Source organism: Nycticebus coucang, chromosome 12 (assembly GCF_027406575.1).
Source record: "Nycticebus coucang isolate mNycCou1 chromosome 12, mNycCou1.pri, whole genome shotgun sequence".
NCBI lineage: Eukaryota > Metazoa > Chordata > Mammalia > Primates > Lorisidae > Nycticebus > Nycticebus coucang.
This window is the reverse complement of record NC_069791.1, coordinates 16,889,121-16,915,024: the sequence shown is the minus strand read 5'-3', so window position 1 is coordinate 16,915,024 and position 25,904 is coordinate 16,889,121. Positions and strand designations below refer to the sequence as shown.

Below are 25,904 nucleotides of genomic sequence, written 5' to 3'. Positions count from 1 at the left end.
TAGGCATTTCGGGCATAGTGAATATGGAGGATAGATTTTTTTTTTTTTTTAGACAACTTTTTTATTATATTTACTAAGAAAATAATCAGAAAAATTAAGCCAAATATTGAATAGGAATTTAGAGCCAGAATAGGGCTTATTGGAGGAAAAGTCTGTTAAAATAGGATTACATTTATGAACCATATGCATAATTAAAAAGTTGAAACTAAAGCAAGATGTAATTAAGAAAAGCAGAGGAGAAAGAATAAAAAACATGGAGAAATTGGCCTTTGACAAGGGAGGGACAGTTTATTATCACGAGAGGAGAAGAAGATGAGTTCAGACTCAACTAATTTGTGGATTTGATGATGAAAATAAAATGGAACTCAAATATAGTAGTTAGTATTTTCTTTTCTTTTTTCTTTCTTTCTTTTTTTTTTTTTTTGCAGTTTCTGGCCAGGGCTGGGTTTGAACCCGCCACTTCCGGCATACGGGGATGGTGCCCTACTCCTTTGAGCCACAGGCACTGCCTCGTAGTTAGTATTTTTTCTGGTATTATATCAGTCAGAGTTTAGTGAGAAAAAGAGAAATCACTTCAAAGTTTTACAAGAGAAAGAACAGAATACAGGGAGTTAGTTATACCAATGCCAAGGAGTTAAGTACCCACATAGGGATAATGAGATAACATTAGATAAGATTGTAGACAACAGCGCATGCTATCACCTCCACACTGGAGAGGAATGGAAGAGCAGCTGTCAATGGTTCCAGGCACTGAGGTCACCCCACAGAATCTGGAAACCGAGACAGTCTGCCTAATAAGAGCAGGAGGAAGTCCCGCTACTTCCAGAGATACTCCAATATGTATAGAGGAAGGAGGACAGGATAGCCCTGGCTTCTTCCCTTCTGTTGTCTTACCATCTTCCACCAGAGCTTCCCACTGGCAAACCAGATGAGAAAAAAAAACTCGGGAACCCCAAACAGCTGAGACCAAACAGGGCCAATGCATCCACCGGTACAAAATAATCTCATTGACCAAAATTGAGAAGGAGAGATAAGAAGTGGGAAGTTCAAGGACTGAAGAAATATGGTCACTGTGAAACAAGTGAGTGAACTTGTTTCGAGAAACAAAATGAGACTAACTTTTAAGTAAAATCATATGAAGTTGCCATTACCTTTAAGTAAAAAAATATATAATTTGGAAATCTAATATGGTTAAACTAGTACCAGTTTTCTCATTTTTGTGCAAGGAACTTAACTAGAAAATTATTACATAAATTGAGATAATTTGTATAGTGTACAACTACATAACATTTCTGTCATTAATGCTCAGCAGAGTCATAAGTTATCTGTTCTATGGGGCATGAAGTTTGTTTAGGGGGAACGTAAGACAGCAGGCCTCAAAAAATGACATCATTTATGCTAAATTTACCAAGGTCCTCATCCTTGAGGTGCAAAATAGAACTTTTATCCATATGGTCAGGAATTGGAGGATAGATTTTATCCTCTTACCCTGCCTTTTAGCTTCTGGGGGAACAGAGAAGGCTCCTAGAACCCAGAGGGGAAATGGAATCATGGCTCTGAATTCTATTTTTTTTTTTTTTTTGTAGAGACAGAGTCTCACTTTATGGCCCTCGGTAGAGTGCCATGGCATCACACAGCTCACAGCAACCTCCAACTCCTGGGCTTAAGCGATTCTCTTGCCTCAGCCTCCCGAGTAGCTGGGACTACAGGCGCCCACCACAACGCCCAGCTATTTTTTGGTCGCAGTTCAGGCAGCGCCGGGTTTGAGCCCGCCACCCTGGGTATATGGGGCCGGCACCTTACCAACTGAGCCACAGGCGCCGCCCGGCTCTGAATTCTTAATACCAGTGCTTCACTGACTCTAATTTATATTCACTTTGATCTTTCCTCATCCAAAAAAATAAGAGGTCGCAATAAATAATTCTGAAGCATCCCCCAAATCCAGACGTTCCAGGAAGCCTTCAGTCTTGCCCTCAAACTTTAAGCATTGGTGCGTTCAGATTGCTACAGGTCATTCTGGCTTATGACCAGAAGGTGGCAGCAACACATTTCTCTTTACATACATGTTAGGGACTTACAGCCAAGGGAGATTTTTCAAGTGCCTGACATTTAGTTAACCTAGACACCATGGACAGAAAAATGAGTAAGACCTGATCACTGTCCTCAAAGATCTTATTGTCAGAGAGGGGGAAGTCAGACATATAAATAGTTTACTTGTTTGCTTGCTGTGTGACCTTGGGCAAGTTGCTTAATTCTCTGCCTCAGTTTCTTCAACTGTAAAATGAGAATAGTAATAGTATCTATGTCACAGGGTTAGTGTAAGGATTAGAAGTGATGAAATGTATTAAGTGCTTATAACAGCGCTTGACACATAGGAAGTGTTAACTCTGACTACGTGATACAGTGAGAGAAGGGATAAGATGGCAAAAGAGGCCCAGGCTGCTCCCTAACTGTGAGGAAAAGAGCCCCAAGTGGAGATAATGGGGAAATGTTTCTACCTTGAAGCCACTCTGCAGCCAGATCAGGCAATGGAGAGTCCACTTGATGATTGTAGAACTGAATCCCTCTGGCTGAGGCTCACCAGAGCACAGAGTACTAGCAGGGCCACCCAGGGCCTGACCACACAGGATGCAACCTCCCAGAGAGGGAGTTGCCACCAACTCACTGTGCAACCTCAGACAAGCCACTTGATCCCTCTGAGGTCCTACCTAAGTGATGAGGAAAAGGACCATGGGAACAAGGGACAGTGCTCAGTTATACTCTGGGACATTTCGAGAGAATCTGTAAAGTCTGACAATTCAGAAGCAGGAGGGACTCAGAGCTAAGGACTTTCTCTTTTTTTGAGACAAAGTCTCACTTGATCACCCTCATTAGAGTGCATGGCATCTTAGCTCACAGAAAACTCAAACTCTTGGGCTTAAGTGATCCTCTTGCTTCAGCCTCTCAAGTAGCTGGGACTATAGACAACCACCATAATGCCCATCTATTTTTTAGAGATGGGGTCTTGCTCTTGCTCAAGCTGGTCTCAAACTCCTGAGCTCAGGCAATCCACCTGCCTTGGCCTCCCAGAGTGCTAGGATTACAGGTTTGAGGCACCATCTTTGCCCTTCTAGAGCTAGGGACTTAAGGAGGAAGCACTTAGGAAAGTAAATGAAGGTTGGGAAGGACTTCAGACTTTCTCTAGATGTGGAGTGGACATTTAAGGCAGTGCTAGACCAAGAACCAGAGAGACTCCAAATGATACTTAGTTACAAGTAATTAGGGATGTGTCGGAGCAGAGGGGTAAGGCTGGAATGAGCATGGTATGTCTTTGCACTATGACTGTTCTTTTGCCTTGCCTAGGAGACCAGGTATGGATCTCTCTTTTTTTTTGAGACAGAGTCTCAAGCTGTTGCCCTGGGTAGAGAGCTGTGACATCACAGCTCACAGCAACCTCAAACTCTTGGGCTTAAGTGATTCATTTGCCCCACCCTCCCAAGTAGCTGGGACTACAGGTGCCCACCACAATGCCTGGCTATTTGTCGGTTGTAGTTGTCATTGTTTGGCAAGCCTGGGCTGGATTTGAACCCACCATCTCTGGTGTATGTGGCTGGCACTCTAACCGCTGAGCTACAGACGCCAAGCCTGGGTATGGATCTCTTTACTCTCTCCACCTCCCACTCTCTCTTGCCTATATGCCCCTCCGAATGCAGCTTTGAGGTCATGACCGGTCATTTAGTAGCACTCTTGCCAGTAATCTAAACTTTGTTGCTCACCCTCCTTGCAAACCTCTGACCGTACCCCACTGCTGTTTCTCTCTAAGCCAGTGGTTCTCAACCTTCCTAATGCTGTGACTTCATGTAGTGGTGACCCCCAACCACAAAATTATTAGCAACGAAAATAATTTTATGGTTGGAGGTCACCACAACATGAGGACCTGTATTAAAGGGTCACGGCATTAGGAAGGTTGAGAACCACTGCAAGCCTTCACCAGAGCAGCAAGGGAGGCGGGCGGGGGAGGGACAGTAATAACACTGGGCAATACTTCTATAGCATGTACTAAGTATCAAGTACTAAATGCTTCACATATTATAACCACTTCATCCTCCCCATGCTGTAAGCTAGACAATAGCTTTCTTTTTTTTTTTTTTGTAGAGACAGAGTTTCACTTTATTGCCCTTGGTAGAGTGCCGTGGCGTCACACAGCTCACAGCAACCTCCAACTCCTGGGCTTAGGCGATTCTCCTGCCTCAGCCTCCTGAGTAGCTGGGACTACAGGCGCCCGCCACAACGCCCGGCTATTTTTTGGTTGCAGTTTGGCCAGGGCTGGGTTTGAACCCGCCACCCTCGGTATATGGGGCCGGCGCCCTGTCACTGAGCCACAGGCGCCGCCCGACAATAGCTTTCTTTAACCGATGGATAAAGAAAATGGAGTGAACAGAGGTTAAATCGTTTACTAAAACCCAAAGCACACAGCTAATTAAGTTGCAATGATTGAACCCAAGCAGTCCATCCAGAGTCTCTGTACCCGAAGGAAGGATGAGGCCACCTTTCCCTCCACCCATCTGTCATAAAGTATTTGAGTTCCTTCCACCTTGCATCTAGCACTGCTCTCAGCCAAAAGAAACAAACCCAGATCCTTGTGGGGTGATAATATCACTCAGGAGTTTAATAATAGTAGTAATACAACTAGCTTACATTTTCAGCCTTTACGGTGTGTCCTAAGCATTTTACATGTATTTATTCATTTAGTCTTCACAACAGCTCTGTAAAGTAGAATCCCCATTTTACTGAGGGCTGTAACAACGAGCCTTAATTCCTACAATAGAGAGTGGTAGGATCAGATGGAAGCTATGGCAGCTGGATGCCAGAGCCCCAGCTCTTAACTGAAACTCTTTTCTTACCTTTTTTCCTGTCCCAAGATCTCCCAGGCCAGCTCCTGCTGAGTTAGGAGGAGCTTCCTCTCCTGCAGGGTCCAGCCTTGCTCACCCCACACCTCCCAGAGCCCCTCTCCCCTGAGGCATCTGGGTGGTGAGATGGGCACTTAAGCAAGGGAGGGGATGGGAACTCCATCAGAAACTCCCCAGGCCCAGCCATCTCTACAAGCAAAGGCCCAGGCTATCACCATCTCTCTGTACAGACACCTAGTTGTCCTCCCCACACCCTACCTACCTTCCCCTGCAGTGCAGACTCCCAGTTTGCTTCTGGGTGGGGGACAAGTCTGGGGTAAGGCTTCAGACCAACGGCCTCCGGGGCTGCTGCAGAAAGCACTAAGCTTTCCCTAGTTCCTTCCTGAATCCTGCCAAACCCCCACCCCCACCCCACCATTTCCATCCCAGGTAGAACCCTACCTCTTCCCCCTCTCAGGAGTTAGGAGGGGACAGGCCTTGGTTTATTCATCCGTTCCCTCTTTCCCTTCCTCCCTTTTTCATTCCCCTGACAACCAAACCAGACCCATCAAGGCGAAGGACCTGGCAGCTGTGCAGGGAGAGACTAATGGCCCAGAAGGAAGGAGGGGCCTAGAGAGGAGAGGAAGGTGGATGGGGATGTGAGCAGGCGGGGCCTTGGCCCTGACCCAACTCAGAGGATGCACAATGGGGGGAGGGGTCCTCTGCCCTGCAATACGGATGAACTGGCCAGCCAGGGAGCCGCCCTCTTCATCCCCAGACAGAGATCCAGCCTGGAGCTCCAAACCTACTTCCCCAGACACACAGCTGTCATCCTCAAGTCCAATCTGAGGCAGATCCATCCTACAGGCGAGGTCTAGAGTCCCTGGGCACAGCAGTAGCCCCAGGGCTCCTGGCAGACCCAGCAGGCCTTGGCAACCTGACTCCTGCAGACTGTCCTTGCTGTCTGTCCACCTGGGCCTGCCTGTCCACCCTAGGACATACAAAGGCCAGAATCAGCCTTTTCACTAACTCTGGGGTGGGGGAAGGTATGAAGGGATGTGTAGCTGTATGTTTGTGTGTTTCTGTGTATAAGGTGAGTTCATATAGGTACATGGGATTATGTGTATGCACCTGTGTGCACGTTTGTGGGTCTGTTCTGGAGCCGTCTCTCTCTTCTTTCTGCTCTTGGGGATGGGTGCCTTCTCTTTTCCCACCTCTTCCCCAACCAGCCCCACCCATCCCTGGGTACCTGCAACTCCTCCATACTGACACCAATGCCTGCCGGTCTATCCATCTATCAGCTTTGGCAGCAGCTGTTGGCCCTCAGCCCTCTCCCCTCCCTACCTCAGGAATCACTCTCATTCCCGGAAGGTCTGTGACTGAGCAGTCAGTGGGGGTTGGGGGGTGGGGGAGAATCCAGTAAACCCAGGCAGCATATAGCAGCCACTCAGCTGGCTTCTAGCATGGCACAGACACTCTCCAGTGGGATCCAGATGTTCCCACCTATGACGTTCCCACCTTGTTGGGGTAGTCCAGGTTTGGAGGCTGTGTCTTTAAGGCTGAAACATCAGCAGGCAACCTCTGCTGGGCCAAATGTTCAGGAGAGGGGGAGGGGAGTTGGTCAGTCCATTAGCTGCAGAGCTGGCGCCAGACACCAACCCTTCTCCCGGCCCTGGGGATTAGGTAGAGACCAGCCCTTCCTCAGCCCCTCTACCTCTGCTCTCCTGTCCCCCATTTCACACTAGGCATGGTGAAGGAGTGGGTAGTTGACAGCAAGTAGAGCCCAGCATTTAGGAGACAGGTTGAGGCACAAGCTCTGGAGCCTAAGCCAGGCCAACTCTCTTCACTTGGCCTTCTCCCCACTCATGTGCCAGAAGCCTGCACTTTAACCTCAGATCCTCCTGTTCCCCAATTTTTACCAGCTCTTTCAGACAAGTCAGGCCTCAGATCGAGTCAGGCTCCGCCACCCTAGGCTCTAGCTTACAATGCTTGCTGGAAGGTGCTGACCCTGGCCTGCATGTGGTTGTCATCCCTGCTTCCTTCCCTGCCAGCAACAGGGGGAACCAAGTAGGCAGAGCAGCGGCAAGCAGGGAGGGGAGGGTGCTGTTCCGCAGGGGTGGGGCATCCCCCTCCCCACACAGCCCCACTCTCCCGGGCTGTCAGGCCAGTGGGAGGAGCTGCCCATGCCCCCCCTGAGACCGCAAGTCTATAAAGCCGCCTGGCAGCGGTCTGCGGCTCCTTCCCAGCCCCTGGCCTAGCTACGAACGGTGACTGCCCATCTTCGGCCACCATGAGCCACCACCCGTCGGGCCTCCGGGCCGGCGTCAGCTCCACCTCATACCGCCGCACCTTCGGGCCACCGCCCTCGCTATCCCCCGGGGCCTTCTCCTACTCGTCCAGCTCTCGCTTCTCCAGCAGCCGCCTGCTGGGGTCAGCGTCCCCGAGCTACTCTGTGCGCCTGGGCAGCTTCCGAAGCCCCCGAGCTGGCGCGGGAGCCCTTCTGCGCCTGCCTTCGGAGCGCCTCGACTTCTCCATGGCTGAGGCCCTCAACCAGGAGTTCTTGGCCACACGCAGCAACGAGAAGCAGGAGTTGCAGGAGCTTAACGATCGTTTCGCCAGCTTCATTGAGAAGGTGCGCTTCCTGGAGCAGCAGAACGCGGCCCTGCGTGGGGAGCTTAGTCAGGCCCGGGGCCAGGAGCCGGCGCGCGCCGACCAGCTGTGCCAGCAGGAGCTGCGTGAGCTGCGGCGAGAGCTAGAGCTTCTGGGACGCGAGCGCGACCGGGTGCAGGTGGAGCGCGACGGGCTGGCGGAGGACCTGGCAGCTCTCAAGCAGAGGTCAGGGGGCAGGATTGGGCGGCGGCCGTCGAGGCGGCTGCTCTTCTCCCTCCTCCCTTCCCAATCAGCAGCCCAAGGGCGTGGCTCCCCTTACCAACCCAATGTGTATAGGCAGCATCTTCGCCCGTGGGCTCCAAACCCTCACTTGGCTCTGAGAGTCTGAAGAGGTGTGGGAGGAGTATCTATGCCTCCCGCGTGTACTAAGGAGACCTTGTCAGCTCCCAGCCCATTAGTGAGAAAGTAGGGTCCATTCCATCAGGCAGCCTGAAGCTCTCCTTGTAGAGTGATGGGCAGCAGCAGCAGCATCTAACCTGAAGCTGGGGGGCGCTGTCTGGGGTGAGAGCTGAGGGCCTTCATTCTGCAACTCTGCCTCTGCGCCTCTTTCCCCTAGGTTGGAGGAGGAGACGCGCAAGCGGGAGGATGCGGAGCACAACCTCGTGCTCTTCCGCAAGGTGAGCTGAGGTTCCTCTTACAGTTCCTCGCCTTCATCCCTACCCCCAGCCTGAGTATTCAGGAGTGGCATCGGTATGTGTGCAAGGGTTGGAGCAACCAGACGCCTCCAGAAGTAGGCAGGGAAGACCTGACCCTTCCTTAGCCTAACCAGCCCCTTCCTTCTCTTGAACCCCACTGCCACCCCACAAAGGACGTGGACGATGCCACCCTGTCCCGCCTGGAACTAGAGCGCAAGATTGAGTCTTTGATGGATGAGATTGAGTTTCTCAAGAAGCTGCACGAGGAGGTGAGTGGACCCAGGTGTCAAGGGTGGCTTCGGAAGTTAGAGGGGGGTGGTCTCACTGGAGTTGCTTAGAGGAAGCTCTGGAGGAGGCTGACAGGTGGAGTGGCAGAATCGTCCTGAGGATGAGAAATGAGATTGGCGGGGTAGACTGTCACTCAACCCCTCCACAGGCGGTCTGACTCCCGCCCTTTCGCCCCCTAGTGGCAGACGCTGGGCTGGACCCTTGTGACCTGGCAGCTGCATTAGAGCCACCAGACAGCAGGGAGCGTCTTCCTGGGGTCCCTGCACTCCCTGGTGCCCCCTTCTGTTCATTCAAGTATTTCTTCTTTTTTTATGTGCTCTAACTGCGTGGCCCCGCGGGGGTTTTGCGCCGTCGGGTCGCCCACTGCCTGTCCTGGGCTGTAGGAGCTTCGAGACCTGCAGATGAGCGTGGAGAGCCAGCAGGTGCAGCAGGTGGAGGTGGAAGCAACTGTGAAGCCGGAGCTGACGGCGGCCCTGAGGGACATCCGAGCACAGTACGAAAGTATTGCAGCGAAGAACCTGCAGGAGGCGGAGGAGTGGTATAAGTCCAAGGTGGGAGAGCCCGGGAGGGTTTAGGAGGGAAGGGCTGCGTCGGGGTGGCGCGTCCAGGCCGGCTCAAGACTAGGTCGCCCCGCCCTTGCCTCGCAGTACGCGGACCTGTCCGATGCCGCCAACCGGAACCACGAGGCCCTGCGCCAGGCCAAGCTGGAGATGAACGAGTCCCGACGCCAGATCCAGAGTCTGACGTGTGAGGTGGATGGGCTCCGCGGCACGGTGAGTACGGAGCTGCGTGCCCAGGCCGGGGGAGCGGACGACGAAGGGTCCCTTGACTGGCTCCTCCTCGCCCCCGCCCCAGAACGAGGCACTGCTCAGACAGCTGCGGGAGCTGGAGGAGCAGTTCGCCCTGGAGGCAGGTGGGTACCAGGCGGGAGCCGCGCGGCTCGAGGAGGAGCTGCGGCAGCTAAAGGAGGAGATGGCGCGGCACTTGCGTGAATACCAGGAGCTCCTTAACGTCAAAATGGCCCTAGATATCGAGATCGCCACCTACCGCAAGCTGCTGGAGGGCGAGGAGAGCCGGTAAGGGGCGGGGACCTGGGCGTGGCGTGACAGAAGGAGGTTGGGGCTGGACGCAGGGAGGGGCGTGGCCTGCCCCGGGGGCGCTGACCTCGTGCATCACCTCCAGGATCTCTGTGCCTGTCCATTCCTTTGCCTCCTTGAATATAAAGACCACTGGTGAGTCTTCCACGTCGGGTTTTTACTTGTGCACTTCTGCCCTGATCGGACTTTTGCTCTGGCTCTTTCAGGGATCTGCTCTCTTCACGAGACCGCCCAGTCCTGGCCTATGCCTGACCCCTACCACCCATCAAGCCCCGCCCCGCCCCTGCCCTTGAGGATGGGAGTGGGAGCATAAAAGGAGAGAACCTCTAAGGCTTCCCACTCCCACCCCTCATCCTGTTCTCTCCAGTGCCTGAGGTGGAGCCTTCCCAAGACAGCCACAGCCGGAAGATGGTTCTGATCAAGACAGTCGAGACCCGGGATGGGGAGGTGAGACAGGATCCTCTGATACCAGGACCCCATCGTTTCCCGTGTTATTTCTGAGCCGCAGCCTGGCTGTGGCTGATCGTAGGGTGATGTGGGTGGGTGGTTCTTCGGAAGAGACAAGGAGAAACAGAAGGTGGATGGATAAACGGGAGCCTCAGCTGGTTATGCCAGCACCGTAATCCAAAGAAGCTGAAAGAAGAGCGGCGCTGAATGGTCCATTCTTGTCATGTGCCTTGGCCCCAGCAGGTAGTGACGGAGACCCAGAAGGAGCAGCGCAGTGAGCTGGACAAGTCGTCTACTCACAGCTACTGAACCCATTGGTCTGGAGATCCCTGCCCCTGCCCTGGGCCTGCTCTAAGCCCAAATCCTAGCACCAGTCCTGAATTAGTCTCCCCTCCTTCTGCATGTGTTAAGATGGGTTCCAGTGCCCCCCCCTTTCCTGGCCCACAGCCAAGCCCTACCCAACTAGCAGTTGCTGGGCATGTCCCTGCCCTGACACAGATGTGACTTGTGCCCTCCTCCTTTTCCTAGTGTGGTAAAAATCCAGTGACACTCTCCACACACACAGGTCTCTTCAGCCATGATCCTCTGGCCAATGGGTGGGCCAGGGTCAGAGTTTCACTTTTGAATCAAGTAAAGCTGCTGTTGAGAGAAACTATTCCAGTGCATCTGTGTCTGTGGGAACTGGACGGGACCTGAGGGTGGAGCCTCCACAGAATCTTCTTTGTCTCTAGTGTTTCTGACTCCCATACCTTGGTATTTGTGACTCCTCTTGACCCCTCCGGGTTTTCTCCTATCTCTCCATCCATTCCTTCTCAGTGTTCAGCTGCCTTCTGGGTGTCCCAACAGAGCTCTCACCTCCCTCTCAGTCTGAATTCATGTTCCTTTTCCAATTCCCCACCCTGGAAGAAGACAGCATTAGCACACCTATCACCCAAATTAGAATTTACCTCAGCCTACACACTTTGCTTTTCTTCCACTATCCCCTAAGACTATGAAACCTGCTTCCTAACTCTTGCAAGTCTGTCTAGTTCTCCCCATCCCCATGACCACTCCTTAGTCCAGGCTACTATGAACTTTGTCTGGGTTATATTATCTGCATTATGAGTGGTTTCCTTACCCTGGCCTTGCCCAGCAACCTACCCGAATCTATTCAATATCCTTAGATAGCAACTCAAATTCTGCTATGACCACCCCTGCACCTTCTTGAAAGTGTGTTATTTCCACACTGTCCACCAACTCTGTTCCATGCTACCCTTGTTTTCATGTCAAAATCCACTTCTGGATTTAAGATTATCTTCACTCAATTATGGTGCTAGGTACAGGGAATAATCCAGAGTCCCTGTTCCCAAGGAGATGAATAAGCAGAAAATTGTTACCTCCAGCTGAGTGCTCTGCCTGGGATAAGCAGATGGTGGTGGTGTAACAAGAAGAGGAGTGCCTAACCTAGTATTAGGGGGTGGGATAGGGATGGCTTCCCAGAGAGATGACATCATAACTGACCACTGAAGGAAAAGAAGGAGTTAGGTGAAGCAGGGAGAGAAGGAGGACTTTTTAGGTAGAGAAATCATCCAGGAAGTTAGAGAGACAAAGTTTGGGAACAGAAGTCCTGTAATGCTGGAGTGAAGGATAGAATGGAAGGAACGGTGTTGAGTCTGGAAAGATGAAATAAGGACAAAATCATGCAGGGCTTGATAAGCCATATTAAGACTTCCATAGCCAGGGCAGCGCCTGTGGCTCAGTGAGTAGGGCACTGGCCCCATATACCAAGGGTGGCAGGTTCAAACCCAGCCCTGGCCAAACTGCAACAACAACAACAACAACAAAAATAGCTGGGCATTGTGGCGAGTGCCTGTAGTCCCAGCTACTTGGGAGGCTGAGGCAAGAGAATCACCTAAGCCCAAGAGCTGGAGGTTGCTGTGAGCTGTGACGCTACGGCACTCTACCAAGGGTGACAAAGTGAGACCCTGTCTCTAAAAAAAAAACAAAACAAAAAAGGGCAGCGCCTGTGGCTCAGTGAGTAGGGCACCGGCCCCATATGCCGAGGGTGGCGGGTTCAAACCCAGCCCCGGCCACACTGCAACAAAAAATAGCCAGGTGTTGTGGCGGGCGCCTGTAGTCCCAGCTGCTCAGGAGGCTGAGGCAAGAGAATCGGGTAAGCCCAAGAGTTAGAGGTTGCTGTGAGCCGTGTGACGCCACGGCACTCTACCCGAGGGCAGTACAGTGAGACTCTGTCTCTACAAAAAAAAAACTTCCATAGCTGGGCATGATGGCTTGTGCCTATAATCCAGCACTTGGGAGGCTAAGGTGGGTGGGTTATCTGAGCTCACAGGTTTGAGAATAGGCTGAGCCAGAGGGAGACCCTGTCTGAAAACACACCTGGGCATTGTCGTGGGCGCCTATAGTCCCACTTGGGAGGCTGAGGCAAGAGAATCACTTGAGCCCTAAAGTTTGAGGTTGCTGTGAGCTATGATGCCACAGCTCTCTACTGAGGGTGACAAAGTGAGACTCTGCCTCAAAAAAAAAAAAAAAGTAAGGAAGTTCAGTCTGGCTGAAATGTATAGAAGGAACTGGAAAGAGATGGAGGACAAGTTCAGAGGTTTTTGCCATGAAACATGCAAGAAATGATGGTGGACGTGGTAGCAGGAGATGAGTTGGAGAAATATTCTGAGGGTAGAATGTGCAGTTCCTAAGGATTGATTGGCAGTATAAGGGAATGGGAAATAGATGATCCAAGTTTTTGGCTATCCAGGCAGATAAATGGTGGTATCTTTCATAGAAAGAGGGAAGATTGGAGTGGGGGAAGGAGGGAGCCTACGACAGTAAAGTCAGCTTAAGATTTATTGAGCGTGAGATGTTCTATATCCAAGAAGACAGGATGGTAGGCAGTTGGATCCACTAGTCTGGATTTTAGGTGTGATTGGATGTTTTGTGATACTGAATCTATTAGAATGCTTTTTATTACAAGTAACCAATAATCCCTTTATTTATTTATATTTTTAATTTCAAAATGTTAATTAAGGGGGTGCAAGTGTTTTGTTCTTTTTTTTGAGACAGAGTCTCAAGCTGTTGCCCTGGGTAGAGTGCATGGATATCTTTTTTTTTTTTTTTTTTGAGATGGAGTTTCACTATGTCACCCTTGGTAGAGTGCCGTGGTGTCACAGCTCACAGCAACCTGCATCTCTTAAGTGATTCTCTTGCCTCAGCCTCCCAAGTAGCTGGGACTACAGTTGTCCGCCACAATGCCTGGATATTTTTTTGTTGCAATTGTCATTGTTGTTTAGCTGGCCCAGGCTGGGTTAGAACCCTCCAGCCTCGGTGTAGGTGGCCAGCACCATAACCACTGTGCTACAGGCGCCAAGCCTGGATATCTTATATAATGCTTAAGTCAGGGCTTTTGATGAACCCAGCACCAGAATGGTGTTCATTATACCCAACATATAAGTTTTTATCCCACACCCACTCTCCTGTCCTCCCTCTTTAGTTGCTCATTCTCTTTTTTGACTTTGTGCCCACATATACTCATCTATTAATTCCCACTTATTAGTGAGAACATATGGTGTTTGGTTTTCCACTCATGAGATACTTCACTTAAGGTAATGGTCTCCAGTTCCATCCATGTTGCTGCAAGTACCATTATTTTATTCCTTTTTATGGCTGAGTAGTACTCTATAGTGTGTGTGTATTACATTCTGTTTATCCACTCATGAATTGAAGGGCATTTAGGTTTTGTAATTGTACTATAATAAACATTCAAGTACAGATGCCTTTTTGACAAAATGACTTACTCATTTCAGTCGACTTCCATGGCTGTAATCTTAGCACTCTGGGAGGCCAAGACAGGATTGCTTGAGGTCAGGGGTTTGAGACCAGCCTGAGCAAGAGCACAAGCCTGTCTCTACTAAAGATAGAAAATCAGCTGGGCAGCTCAGCGCCTGTGGCTCAAGCGGCTAAGGCGCCAGCCACATACACCTGAGCTGGCGGGTTCAAATCCAGCCCGGGCCTGCCAAACAACAATGATGGCTGCAACCAAAAAATAGCCGGGCATTGTGGCAGGCGCCTGTAGCCTCCCCAGCTACTTGGGAGGCGGAGACAGGAGAATCCCTTGAGCCCAGGAGTTAGAGGTTGCTGTGAGCTGTGATGCCACAGCACTCTACCCAGGGCAACAGCTTGAGGCTTTGTCTCAAAAAAAAAAGGGGGGGGCGGCACCTGTGGCTCAAAGGAGTAGGGTGCCTGCCCCATATGCCAGAGGTAACAGGTTCAAGCCCTGGCCAAAAAAAATACAAACAAAAAAAAAAAAAAAAAGGAAAATCAGCTGGGCATTGTGGCAGGTACTTGTAGTCCCAGCTACTTGGGAGGATTGCTTGAGCCCAGGATTTTGAAGTTGCAGTGAGCTATGATTCACTCTAGCCAGGGTGACAGGACAAAACCCCACCTCAATAAATAAATAAATAAATAAATAAATAAAATGTACTTAAAGAATTACTTTTTTCCTTTGGGTAGGTACTTGACAGTGGAATAGGTGAATTGATTGGCACGTCTACATTTCTTTCTGTTGGCCAGGCTAGAGTGGCCATAGCATCAGCCCAGCTCACAGCAACCTAAAATTCCTGGGTTAAAGCAATCCTCTGCCTCAGATTCTCAAGTAGCTGGGACTACAGGTGCCCACCACAATGCCCGACTAATTTTTCCATCTTTAGTAGAAATCGAGTCTTTTTTTTTTTTTTGTTTGGTTTTTGGCCAGGGCTAGGTTTGAACCCTCCACCTCCGGCATATGGGACCGGCGCCCTACTCCTTGAGCCACAGGCGCCGCCCTTTTTTTCCTTTTTGAGAAAGAGTTTCACTATGTCACCCTCGGTAGAGTGCTTTGGCGTCACAGCTCACAGCAATCTCAAACCCTTGGGCTTAAGCGATTCTCTTGCCTCAGCCTCTCAAGTAGCTAGGACTATAGGCACCCACCACAATGCCCAGCTATTTTTTTGTTGCAGTTGTCATTGTCATTTAGCAGGCCCAGGCCAGGCTCAAACCCGCCAGCCTTGGTGTACATGGCTGGTGCTCTACCCCCTGAGCTACGGGTACCACCAAGACTGAGTCTTTTTCATGCTCAGGCTGGTCTTGAACTCCTGAGCTCAAGCAATCCTTCTCCTTCAGCTTCATAGAGTGCTAGGATTACAGGTGTGAGCCACTGTGCCTGGCCTACATTTATTTCTTTGTGGAATCTCCATACTGTTTTCCAAAGATGTAGCGCAAATTTGCTGTCCAACCAACAGTGTATAAGCATTCCTTTCTCTGTGCAGCCATGCCAGTATTTATTGTTTTTCAGCTTTTTTTTTTTTTTTTTGTAGAGACAGAGTTTCACTTTATGGCCCTCAGTAGAGTGCTGTGGCCTCACACAGCTCACAGCAACCTCCAACTCCTGGGCTTAAGCGATTCTCTTGCTCAGCCTCCCAAGTAACTGGGACTACAGGCGCCCGCCACAACGCCCGGCTATGTTTTTCAACTTTTTAGTAATGGCCATTATAATAGGTGGTATCTTCTTATAGTTTTAATTAGCATTTCTCTGATGATTAGTCGTGTTGAAAAATTCTTCATGTGTTTTTTGGCCGTTTGTTTATCTTCCTTTGAAAAACATCTGTTTATGACTACAACCCTGACTTTAACCTTACTTTTTTTTTTTGAGACAGAGTCTCACTATGTCACCCTTGGTAGAGTGCTGTGGCATCATAGCTCACAGCAACCTCAAACTCCTGGGCTCAAGCGATTCTCCTGCCTCCACCTCCCAAGTAGCTAGGACTACAGATGCCCACCACGATGCCTGCCACAATGCCTGGCTATTTTTTTGTTGTAATTGCCATTGTTGTTAAGCAAGCCTGGCCAGGTTCCAACCCGCCAGCCCAGGGTATGTGGCTGGCACCCTAGCCACTGAACCACAGGTGCCAAGCCACACTTTTTCTTTCTTTTTTTTTTGGGGGGGGGGAGACAGAGTCACACTTTATGGCCCTCAGTAGAGTGCCATGGCCTCACACAGCTCACAGCAACCTCCAATTCCTGGGCTTAAGCGATTCTCTTGCCTCAGCCTCCCAAGTAGCTGGGACTACAGGTGCCCGCCACAACCCCCAGCTATTTTTTGGTTGCAGTTTGGCCCGGGGCCGGGTTTGAACCTGTCACCTTCAGTATATGGGGCCGGCACCTTACCAACTGAGCCACAGGCACCACCCTTTTCTTTCTTTTTTTGAGATAGAGCCTCAGGCTGTTGCCCTAGGCAGAGTGCCGTGGCGTCATAGCTCACAGTAACCTCCAACTCTTGGGCTCAAGCAATCCTCTTGCCTCAATTTCTTTTTTTTTTTAGAGACAGAGTCTCACTTTATCGCCCTCGGTACAGTGTCATGGCATCACAGCTCACAGCAACCTCCAACTCCTGGGCTCAGGCGATTCTCTTGCCTCAGCCTCCCAAGTAGCTGGGACTACAGGTGCTCACTACAACTCCTGGCTATTTTTTGTTGCAGTTTGACCAGGCCTGGGTTTGAACCCGCCACCCTTGGTATATGGGACCAGTGCCCTACCCACTGAGCCACAGGCACCACCCATCAATTTTTTCTATTTTTAGTAGAGATAGGGTATCAGTTTTGCTCAGGCTGGTCTCGTACTCATGAGCTCAAGCAATCCACCTGCCTTGGCCTCCCAGAGTGCTGTGTACCCCCATATACACAGCAATAAAAGAAAAAGAAGGGGCGGCGCCTGTGGCTCAGTGAGTAGGGCACAGACCCCATATGCCGAGGATGGCGGGTTCAAACCCAGCCCCGGCCAAACTGTAACAAAAAATAGCCGGGCGTTGTGGCGGGTGCCTGTAGTCCCAGCTTCTGGGGAGGCTGAGCCAAGAGAATCACCTAAGCCCAGGAGCTGGAGGTTGCTGTGAGCTGTGATGCCATGGCACTCTACCAAGGGCGATAAAGTGAGACTCTGTCTCTACAAAAAAAAAAAAGAAAGAAAGAAAAAGAAAAGAGAGAGCATTAGCCATGTCAAATGATGCTTGTAACTGAAGTTAGATAACAATAGGAAAATATCGGGTTTTTCAAGAAGGAAGATGCTAGACACCTCAGTGAGGGCAACTTCAGGACAGGGTAGGGTCAGAAGACAAAAGTGGCCAAGTGAGAAGTGAATGAGTGATGAGGCAGAGAGCAGATTACTCTTCCAAGATTTTTTTTTAATTTTAAATTTTAGAGACAGAGTCTCACTCTAACACTCAGGCTGGAGTGCAGGGGGACCATCATAACTCACACTAACCTCCAACTCCTTGACTCAAGCAGTTCTCCTACCTGAGCTTCTCTAGTAGCTGGGACTACAAGCACCAGCTGCTACACACCACCTCAAAATATTTGACTGTTAAAAGGAGATAAAAATCCTTAGCAAAGAAAGACCTGTGTTTTTAGGAAGGGAAATTTATTTTTTCACAGACAAGCTCTTACTCTGCTGTCCAGGCTTCAGTATAGTAATGCAATCATAACTCACTGCAGCCTCCAACTCCTGGGCTTAGGCAATGCACTTGCCTCAGCCTCCAGAGCAGCTGGGACTACAGGCACATACCATCAGGCCTGGCTAATTTCAAAAATTTTTTTGTAGAGAGGGAGTCTTGCTCTTTTACCCAGGCTGGTCTTGAATTTCTGGACTCAAGCTATCCTCCCACTCAGGCCTCCCAGAGTGCTGGGATTACACATATAAACCACCATGACTAGCCTAGGAACGGAAATTTTGAAGAAAGAAAAGACTGCACCAGTGTTTTTCAAACTGCAGGTCACAAAACATCATACTTTAAATTATTGGGTGAAGACTAGCCCTTTTTAAAAAGAAAGAATAGAAGGCGGCGCCTGTGGGTCAGTGAGTGGGGCGCCGGCCCCATATATGAGGGTGGCGGGTTCAAACCCAGCCCCAGCCAAACTGCAACAAAAAATAGCCAGGCGTTGTGGCGGGCGCCTGTAGTCCCAGCTGCTCAGGAGGCTGAGGCAAGAGAATCACCTTAGCCCAAAAGCTGGAGGTTGCTGTGAGCTGTGTGATGCCGCGGCACTCTACCGAGGGTGATAAAGTGAGACTCTGTCTCTAAAAAAAAAAAAAGAAACAAAATTTAAAAAATAATAAAATAAAAAGAAAGAATAGAAAAATCGAAGAGTTGGGCGGCGCCTGTGTCTCAGTGAATATGGTGCCGGCCCCATATACCGAGGATGGCGGGTTCAAACCTGGCCCGGGTCAAACTGCAACGAAAAAATAGCCAGGTGTTGTGGCAGGCGCCTGTAGTCGCAGCTACTCCAGGAGGCTGAGGCAAGAGAATCGCCTATGCCCAAGAGCTGGAGGTTACTGTGAGCTGTGATGCCACAGAACTCTACCCAGGGTGACAAAGTGAAACTTTGTCTCTAAAAAAAAAAAAGAAAGAAAAATCTGAGTGTTGTTCCATGGCTCAGCCTAGCTCACAGAAACCACAAACTCTTAGGCTCAAACAATCCTCTTGCCTCAGCCTCCCAAGTAGCTGGGACTACGGGCATGTACCACCATGCTCGGCCTAAAATTCCTTTTTAAATTTTCTTACTTTTCTTCTTTCTTTCTTTATTTTTTGAGGCAGAGTCTCAGGCTGTTGTCCTGGGTAGAGTGCTATGGTGTCATAACTCACAGGAACCTTCAACTCTTGGGCTCAAGAGATCCTCTTACCTCAGTTTTTCTATTTTAGTAGAGATGGTATCTCGCTTTTGCTCAGTCTGGTCTCAAACTGGTGAGCTCAAGCTATCCACCCGCATTGGCCTCCCAGTGTGCTAGTATTACAGGCGTGAGCCACCATGCCCAGCCAATTTTTTAAATTTTAGATTGTTATTTTAAAAAATTAAAAAAGACCGGGGTGGTGCCTGTGGCTCAAGGAGTAGGGCGCCGGTCTCATATGCTGGAGGTGGCAGGTTCAAACCTAGCCCCAGCCAAAAACCAAAAAAAAAAAAAAAAAATTAAAAAAGACCATAATTAAACATGTTTAAACATGGGGAGAATTTAAAAAATTAAGTTGTCATGGATGAGCTCAGCCATTTGTTAAAATGGTATGTGTACACCTTAGACTTGGCTGTGATTGAAAAGTTTTAGGGGGCGGCACCCGTGGCTCAAGGAGTAGGGCGCCGGTCCCATATGCCAGAGGTGGCGGGTTCAAACCCAGCCCCGGCCAAAAAAAAAAAGAAAAGTTTTAGAAAAATTCCAAGTCCGATTCTTTTTTTTTCTTTTTTTTTTTTGTAGAGACAGTCTCACTTTATGGCTCTCAGTAGAGTGCCGTGGCGTCACACAGCTCACAGCAACCTCCAACTCCTGGGCTTAAGTGATTCTCTTGCCTCAGCCTCCCGAGTAGCTGGGACTACAGGCGCCTGCCACAACGCCCGGCTATTTTCTGGTTGCAGTTTTGGCTGGGGTCGGGTTTGAACTCGCCACCCTCCGTATATGGGGTTGGCAGCTTACCGACTGAGCCAGAGGCGCCGCCCTCCAAGTCCAATTCTAATCAAGGTTATCTGATATTAACCTCAAGAAGACAGGGCTGGGATTTGACTGTAATTAAGAATGCTTATACTGGGGCAGCGCCTGTGGCTCAGTGAGTCACATATGCCGAGGGTGGCGGGTTCAAACCCAGCCCCGGCCAAACTGCAACAAAAAAATAGCCGGGCGTTGTGGCCGGCACCTGTAGTCCCAGCTGCTCGGGAGGCTGAGGCAAGAGAATCGCGTAAGCCCAAGAGTTGGAGGTTGCTGTGAGCTGTGTGACGCCACGGCACTCTACCGGAGGGAGGTACAGTGAAAAAAAAAAAAAAGAATGCTTATACTGGCTCGGCGTCTGTGGCTCAAGCAGCTAAGGCGCCAGCCACATACACCTGAGCTGGCGGGTTCGAATCCAGCCCAGACCCGCCGAACAACAATAACGGCTGCAACCAAAAAATAGCCGGGTGTTGTGGCTGGCGCCTGTGGTCCCAGCTACTTGGGAGGCTGAGGCAAGAGAATCACTTGAGCCCAGGAGTTGGAGGTTGCTGTGAGCTGTGATGTCACAGCACTCTACCCAGGTGAGGCTCTGTCTCAAAAAAAAAAAAAAATTAAAAATAGAATGCTTATACTTGGGGGTAGCACCTGTGGCTCAGTGAGTAGGGCGCTGGCCTCCTATACCGAAGGTGGCAGGTCCAAACTGCAGCAAAATATTGCCAGGCGTTGTGCCAGGCGTTGTGGTGGGCGCCTGTGGTCCCAGCTACTCGGGAGGCTGAGGCAAGAAAATTGCCTAAGCCCAAGAGTTGGAGGTTGCTGTGAACTGTGACGCCATGGCACTCTACCGAGGGCAATAAAGTGAGACTCTGTCTCTACAGAAAAAAAAACCAAAACAAAAAAAACAGAAAAAGAAAAAAAGACCTGCTTAAACCACAATGATTTTATTGTACTCTGCTTGTTGGAAAAAGGTTAACTGAAGGGAGAGAGTTTTCATTACATCTGTAAAAAGGTCATCTCAGAGGTGAGGGTGCAGCCACACATATTTTATACTGTTCTACAGAGAACCAGACTATGGCAGGCATATGTATCCTGAGTCCTACTGAGGTGCCCACTGTTATAGCAGGGATAATTCATCAGGGGCCACCTGCAGAGTGTAGAAGAGGGAGTTCAATTATCCGGGTTGCAAGGAACAGAGACTAATCAAATATCTCAGACAAGGGGGAGTTGATTGTGAGTTTCCATGTGGAAATAAGGACAAGAATTGAACTGCATGGAGTGTCGGGAGTGCTTCACAGGAACTGGGAAACACCTGTACAACCTGACCTCATGGAAAGAATGAGCCCAGTTGGGCCTCACAGAGCCTGTGAAGTGACCAGTAGTGCCCTTAGCAGGAGAGACACACTGCTTCCTAGACCAGGGTTCAAGTCTTCTATTGCTGGATGAATGAATGACCATGATGAATGAATGACCATGCCCAGCTAATTAAAAAAAAAAAAATTGTAGGCTCGGTGCCTGTGGCTCAAGTATCTAAGGCGCCAGCCACATACACCTGAGCTGGCAGGTTCAAATGCAGCCCAGGCCCGCCAAACAACAAAGACGGCTGCAACCAAAAAATAGCCGGGCGTTGTGGCAGGCACCTGTCGTCCCAGTTACTTGGGAGGTGAAGGCAGGAGAATCGCTTGAGCCCAGGAGTGGGAGGTTGCTGTGAGCCATGATACCACGGCCCTCAACCCAGGGTGACAGCTTGAGGCTCTGTATAAAAAATAAAATAAAATAAAACTGTAGAGATGGGTTTTCACTCTGTTGCTGGTCTTGAACTCCTGGCCTCAAGCAACCTTCCCACCTCAGCCTCCCAGAGTGCCAGGATTATAGATGTTAGCCACCACTCCTGGTCATTCTTACTTGTGGCTTTGATCTCCCCATGGCATCCATGTTTTCCAAGGCCTAGTAGCAACTGCATGCTGACTTCTGGGGCTTTCTTTGGTTCTGTTCTCACTTCCCATCACAGAAGGTCTCCCACTTTATCAGTATTACCACATTAATGAATACTCCCTATCCCCTCCCTAAGACATACCACCTGATGTCTAAAACATGCTGAGCTCTTTTTTTTTTTTTTAAGTTTTTGACCTTTATTTCTGATCCTGAGTTCTTTTTTAAAATACATTTTTATTGTTTTCTTGGCTAAGTCCAGTCAGAACCAACTCCCCAGAAGGGGGCGCCTGCCACACGCCTGGCTATTTTTTTGTTGTTGTTGCAGTTGTCATTGTTGTTCAGCGGGCCTGGGACAGATTCCAACCAGCCAGCCTCAGTGTATGTTGCTGGCGCTGTGCTACAGGCCCCGAGCGGCATGCTGAGCTCTTGAGACTGGTTGGCTGCTCTAGCTCCCTGCACACTTCAGCTCCCACAGGTTGAATTAACAAATGTTAAATGCATAATAAATGTTGGTTGTATTTGTTCCTAAATCTGTATTTGACACTTATACTTGCTATATAATCCTGTAGTTTAACATTTCTTAAACTGTTGAAAGAATGTGAAAAGTACAATTTTCATTTAACAGATGGCATAGTGGTTAAGAATCTCTACATTTGAATATTGAATCTGCATACCAGATGCATGATCTTGTGAAATGCACTTTACTTGTCCTTGCCTGCCTAAGTTTCACAATCTTTAAAATGGACACAACAATAGTTGTATAATAGTTACTTTATAGAATTTCTATGAAGATGAAATGAGATGACTGATGCAGATCTGGGTGGACTTGGTCGTCCTGTAGGCAAAGCAATAGTGACATGGTTCAGAATATGACCTCTTAGACTCCTTCCTTTACTGGGTAGCAGGAGATTGATCATAAATTGTAAACCAAGGATTACAGTTGGGTTTTGTTTGTTTGTTTTAGAGACAGAGTCTCACTTTGCTGCCCCCGGTAGAGTGGCGTGGCGTCACAGCTCACAGCAACCTCCAGCTCTTGGGCTTAGGCGATTCTCTTGCTTCAGCCTCCCAGGTAGGTACAGGCACCCACCACAATGTCCAGCTTTTTTTTTGCAGTTTGGCTGGAGCCAAGGTTGAACCCGCCACCCTCGGGTGAGCCACAGGCGCCGCCCAGGATTACAGTTTTAGTTGTTCTTCAATAGTGTAAACATCAAACAGTTTTTTTTCTGTTGTGAGTGGAAAGCTTGAACATATGATGCAGATTTTCATACTATATTAATTTCTTACTGGTGTCGTAACAAATTACCACAAACTTACCAGCTTAAAATCACAAATTTATTATCTTACAGTTCTGGGGGTCAGAAGTCTAAAATGGGTCAGATGAGCACAATTCCTGCTGGAACTGTTTCAAGATTCCTTGACATTTTCAGCTTCTAAAGACAGCCCACATCCCTTGGATGTGGTCCTCTTTTGTCTTCAAAGCCAGGAATTGTAATCACTCTAAACTCTACTTAAGTTATGACATCTTCTCTGACTCTGACCCTCCTGCACCTCTCTTATAAGAATCCTCGTTATTGGCCAGGTGCAGTGGCTCATGCCTGTAACCCTAGCACTCTGGGAGACTGAGGCAGGTGGATTGCTTAACCTCAGGAGTACTAGACCAGCCTGAGCAAGTGTGAGACCCCATCACTGTGAAAAACAGAAACACTAGCTGGGCGTGGTGATGGGCACTTATAGTCTCAGCTACTTAGGAGGCTGAGGCAAGAGGATCAATTGTGCCCAAGAGTTTGAGGTTCCTGTGAGCCATGGCACTCTACCCAGGGCAACAGAGTGAAGCTTTGTCCCCCCCCAAAAAAACAAAAAACAAAAAATTAATCCTTGTTATTACATTGGGTGTACTATAATGATCCAAGATGACCTCCTTACCTCAAAAAAAAAAAAAATGAGACAGAGTCACTTTGTTGCCCTCTGTAGAGTGCTGTGGTGTCACAGTTCACAGCAACTTCAAACTCTTTGGGCTTAAGCAATTCTCTTGCCTCAGCCTCCCCAGTAGCTGGGACTATAGGCGCTCACCACAACGCCTGGCTATTTTTGTTGTTGTTGTTTTTGTTACAGTTGTCACTGTTGTTTAGCTGGCCCCAGGCAGGGTTCAAATCTGCCACCCTTGGTGCATGTAGTTGGCACTGTAACCACTGTGCTGCAGGCACTGCCCCTTCTACCTCAAAATTCTTAAACACATCCTCAAAGTCCTTTTTGCATGTAAGAACATATATTCACAGATTCTGGGGATAGGATGTAGACATCTTTTGAGGAGAACATTATTATGCCTATTATAGTCTTCACTCTGGCCTCCAAAGATTCCTGTTCTTCTCACATGGAAAATATATTCATCCCATTTCAAGGTCTCCAAAAAGTCTGTAGCCGTTACAGTACTAACTTGAATACAAAACCTCATTTAGCTGTCATCAGCTCAAAAGTCCCAAATCTCATCAGTTAAATTATCTAAATTAAGTATGGGTGAGGTTCTGGGTGTAATCACTCCTAAGGAAAAACTCCTCTGCTTCTCTGGACCTGTGGATTTAGAAAAGAAGTTATTTGATCCAGGGTCAGTGCCCGTGGCACGGTTGTTACAACTCCAGCCACATACACCGAAGATGGCAAGGTTCGAACCCAGTTGGGGCCAGCTAGACAACAATGACAACTGCAACAAAAAACAGCTGGTGTTGTGGCGGGCGCCTATAGTCCCCGCTACTTACTTGAGAGGCTGAGGCAAGAGAATCGCCTAAGCCCAGGAGTTGGAGGTTGCTGTGAGCTGTGATGCCACGCACTCTACTGAGGGTGATAAAATGAGACCCTGTCTCTTAAAAAAAAAGGAGTTATAGACATTTTGGCTCAGTGCCTATAGCTCACGCGGCTAGAGTGTCAGCCACATACATGGGAGCTAGGTAGTTGGAATCCAGCCTGGGCCTGCTAAACAACAATGACAACTATAACCAAAAAATAGCCAGGCATTGTGGTGGGTGCCTGTAGCCCAAGCTACTTGGGAGGCTGAGGCAAAAGGATTGCTTAAGCCCTAGAGTTTGAAGTTGCTGTGAGCTGTGACGCCACAGCACTCTACCCCGGGAATAGCTTGAGACTCTGTCTCAAAAAAAAAGAAAAAGTTATAGACATTTCAATCAAAAAAGGATAAAAATGTAAAGAAAAAAGGAGTTACTTGTCTGAAACAATTTCAAATCCCAACTGGGAAAACATTATGTAGCCAAAGCCTAACAATAATCCTCTGTGGTTCCTGGTTCCCCATCCTGGCCATGCAGTTCTCCCCTTAGAGTTATCCTTCCTTTTCCATGTGTTTTCCTTTTTTTTTTGGAGACAGAATCTCGCTTTGCCCTTGGTAGAGTACCATGGCATTATAGCTCACAGCAGCCTCAAACTCTTGGGCTCAAGTGATCCTCTGGCCTCAGCCTCCTGAGTAGCTGGGACTATAGACACCCATCACAATGCCAAGCTATTTCTGAGGTGGGGTCTTGCTCTGGCTCAGGCTGGTCTCGAACCTGTGAGTTTAGGCAATCCACCCGCCTCAGCCTCCCAGAGTGCTAGGATTACAGGTATGAGCCACCACACCCTGCCCTCCATGTGTTTTTGTCTGTTATTTGGGAGTATGACAGCTTTCTTTCATTTTGCCCTCTTTGTTCCTTTCAGTACAAGCTGGCAGTGTTTCTGCTTGTTTAACATTCTTTTTTTTTTTTTTTTTGCAGTTTTTGGCCGGGGCTGGGTTTGCACCCACCACCTCCGGCATATGGGGCCAGTGCCCTACACCTTTGAGCCACAGGCGCCGCCCCTTGTTTAACATTCTTAAGAACATTGTAGATCTCCTTTGTATGTCTCAGGAATTCATTTCATTAGACAAGAGACTCTGCCACAAATCTTTTTGAATGATCTCATTTCTATGCTAGGCTTATGCTTAGACAACTGAAGAGATCCATGAGCCACAGGCCCCTTGTGTGACTGAATACTCTGACCTTTGATACTTCCTAGGCACTAGCAAAAGATTGTCCGGGTACACCTTTGCATTTCTCTTCATAGCACATTTTCCTGACAATGACTGGTCAAATTTAACATACTTGGCCTTATGGGTAGATTGTTACTAGTAAGTAGCAAGAAGAAACCAAGTCCACCTCAATACTTAGCAACACAACTAAATATCCAAGTTCATCCACACAAGGTCTGTTTTCTACATAAGTAGACACAATTCTGCTGAGCTTTCTGCCACTATATAAAAAATATCCCTTTTCTGGGAGGCTGAGCCAGGAGGTTCACTGGAGGTTAGGAGTTCCAGCCAGCCTGAGCAAGTACAAGACCCAGTCTCTACAAAAAGGGATAGAAAAATTAGCCAGGCGTGGTGGTGTGTTCCTGTAATCTCAGCTAATTGAGAGGCTGAGGGGAGAGGATGACTTAAACGCAGACGTTTGAGGTTGCTGTGAGCTATGCTG

At 49.0% G+C, this 25,904-nt stretch overlaps 1 protein-coding gene across 2 annotated transcripts; it reads left to right on the top strand.

Annotated features, from left to right (window-relative positions):
- The first annotated feature begins 5,292 nt into the window (after window positions 1-5,292).
- PRPH (peripherin) lies at window positions 5,293-10,657 on the top strand. Of its 2 annotated transcripts, none has more exons than XM_053558134.1 (9): window positions 5,293-7,703; window positions 8,095-8,155; window positions 8,347-8,442; window positions 8,845-9,012; window positions 9,109-9,234; window positions 9,317-9,537; window positions 9,644-9,693; window positions 9,926-10,005; window positions 10,249-10,657. In XM_053558134.1, the coding sequence occupies exons 1-9, from the start codon at window positions 7,159-7,161 to the stop codon at window positions 10,312-10,314; spliced, it is 1,413 nt and encodes a 470-aa protein (XP_053414109.1). In that variant the 5' UTR covers window positions 5,293-7,158; the 3' UTR covers window positions 10,315-10,657. The 2 variants fall into 2 exon arrangements, with proteins under 2 accessions (XP_053414109.1, XP_053414108.1); XM_053558133.1 differs by having other exon boundaries at window positions 10,246-10,657.
- Window positions 10,658-25,904: the final 15,247 nt, after the last annotated feature.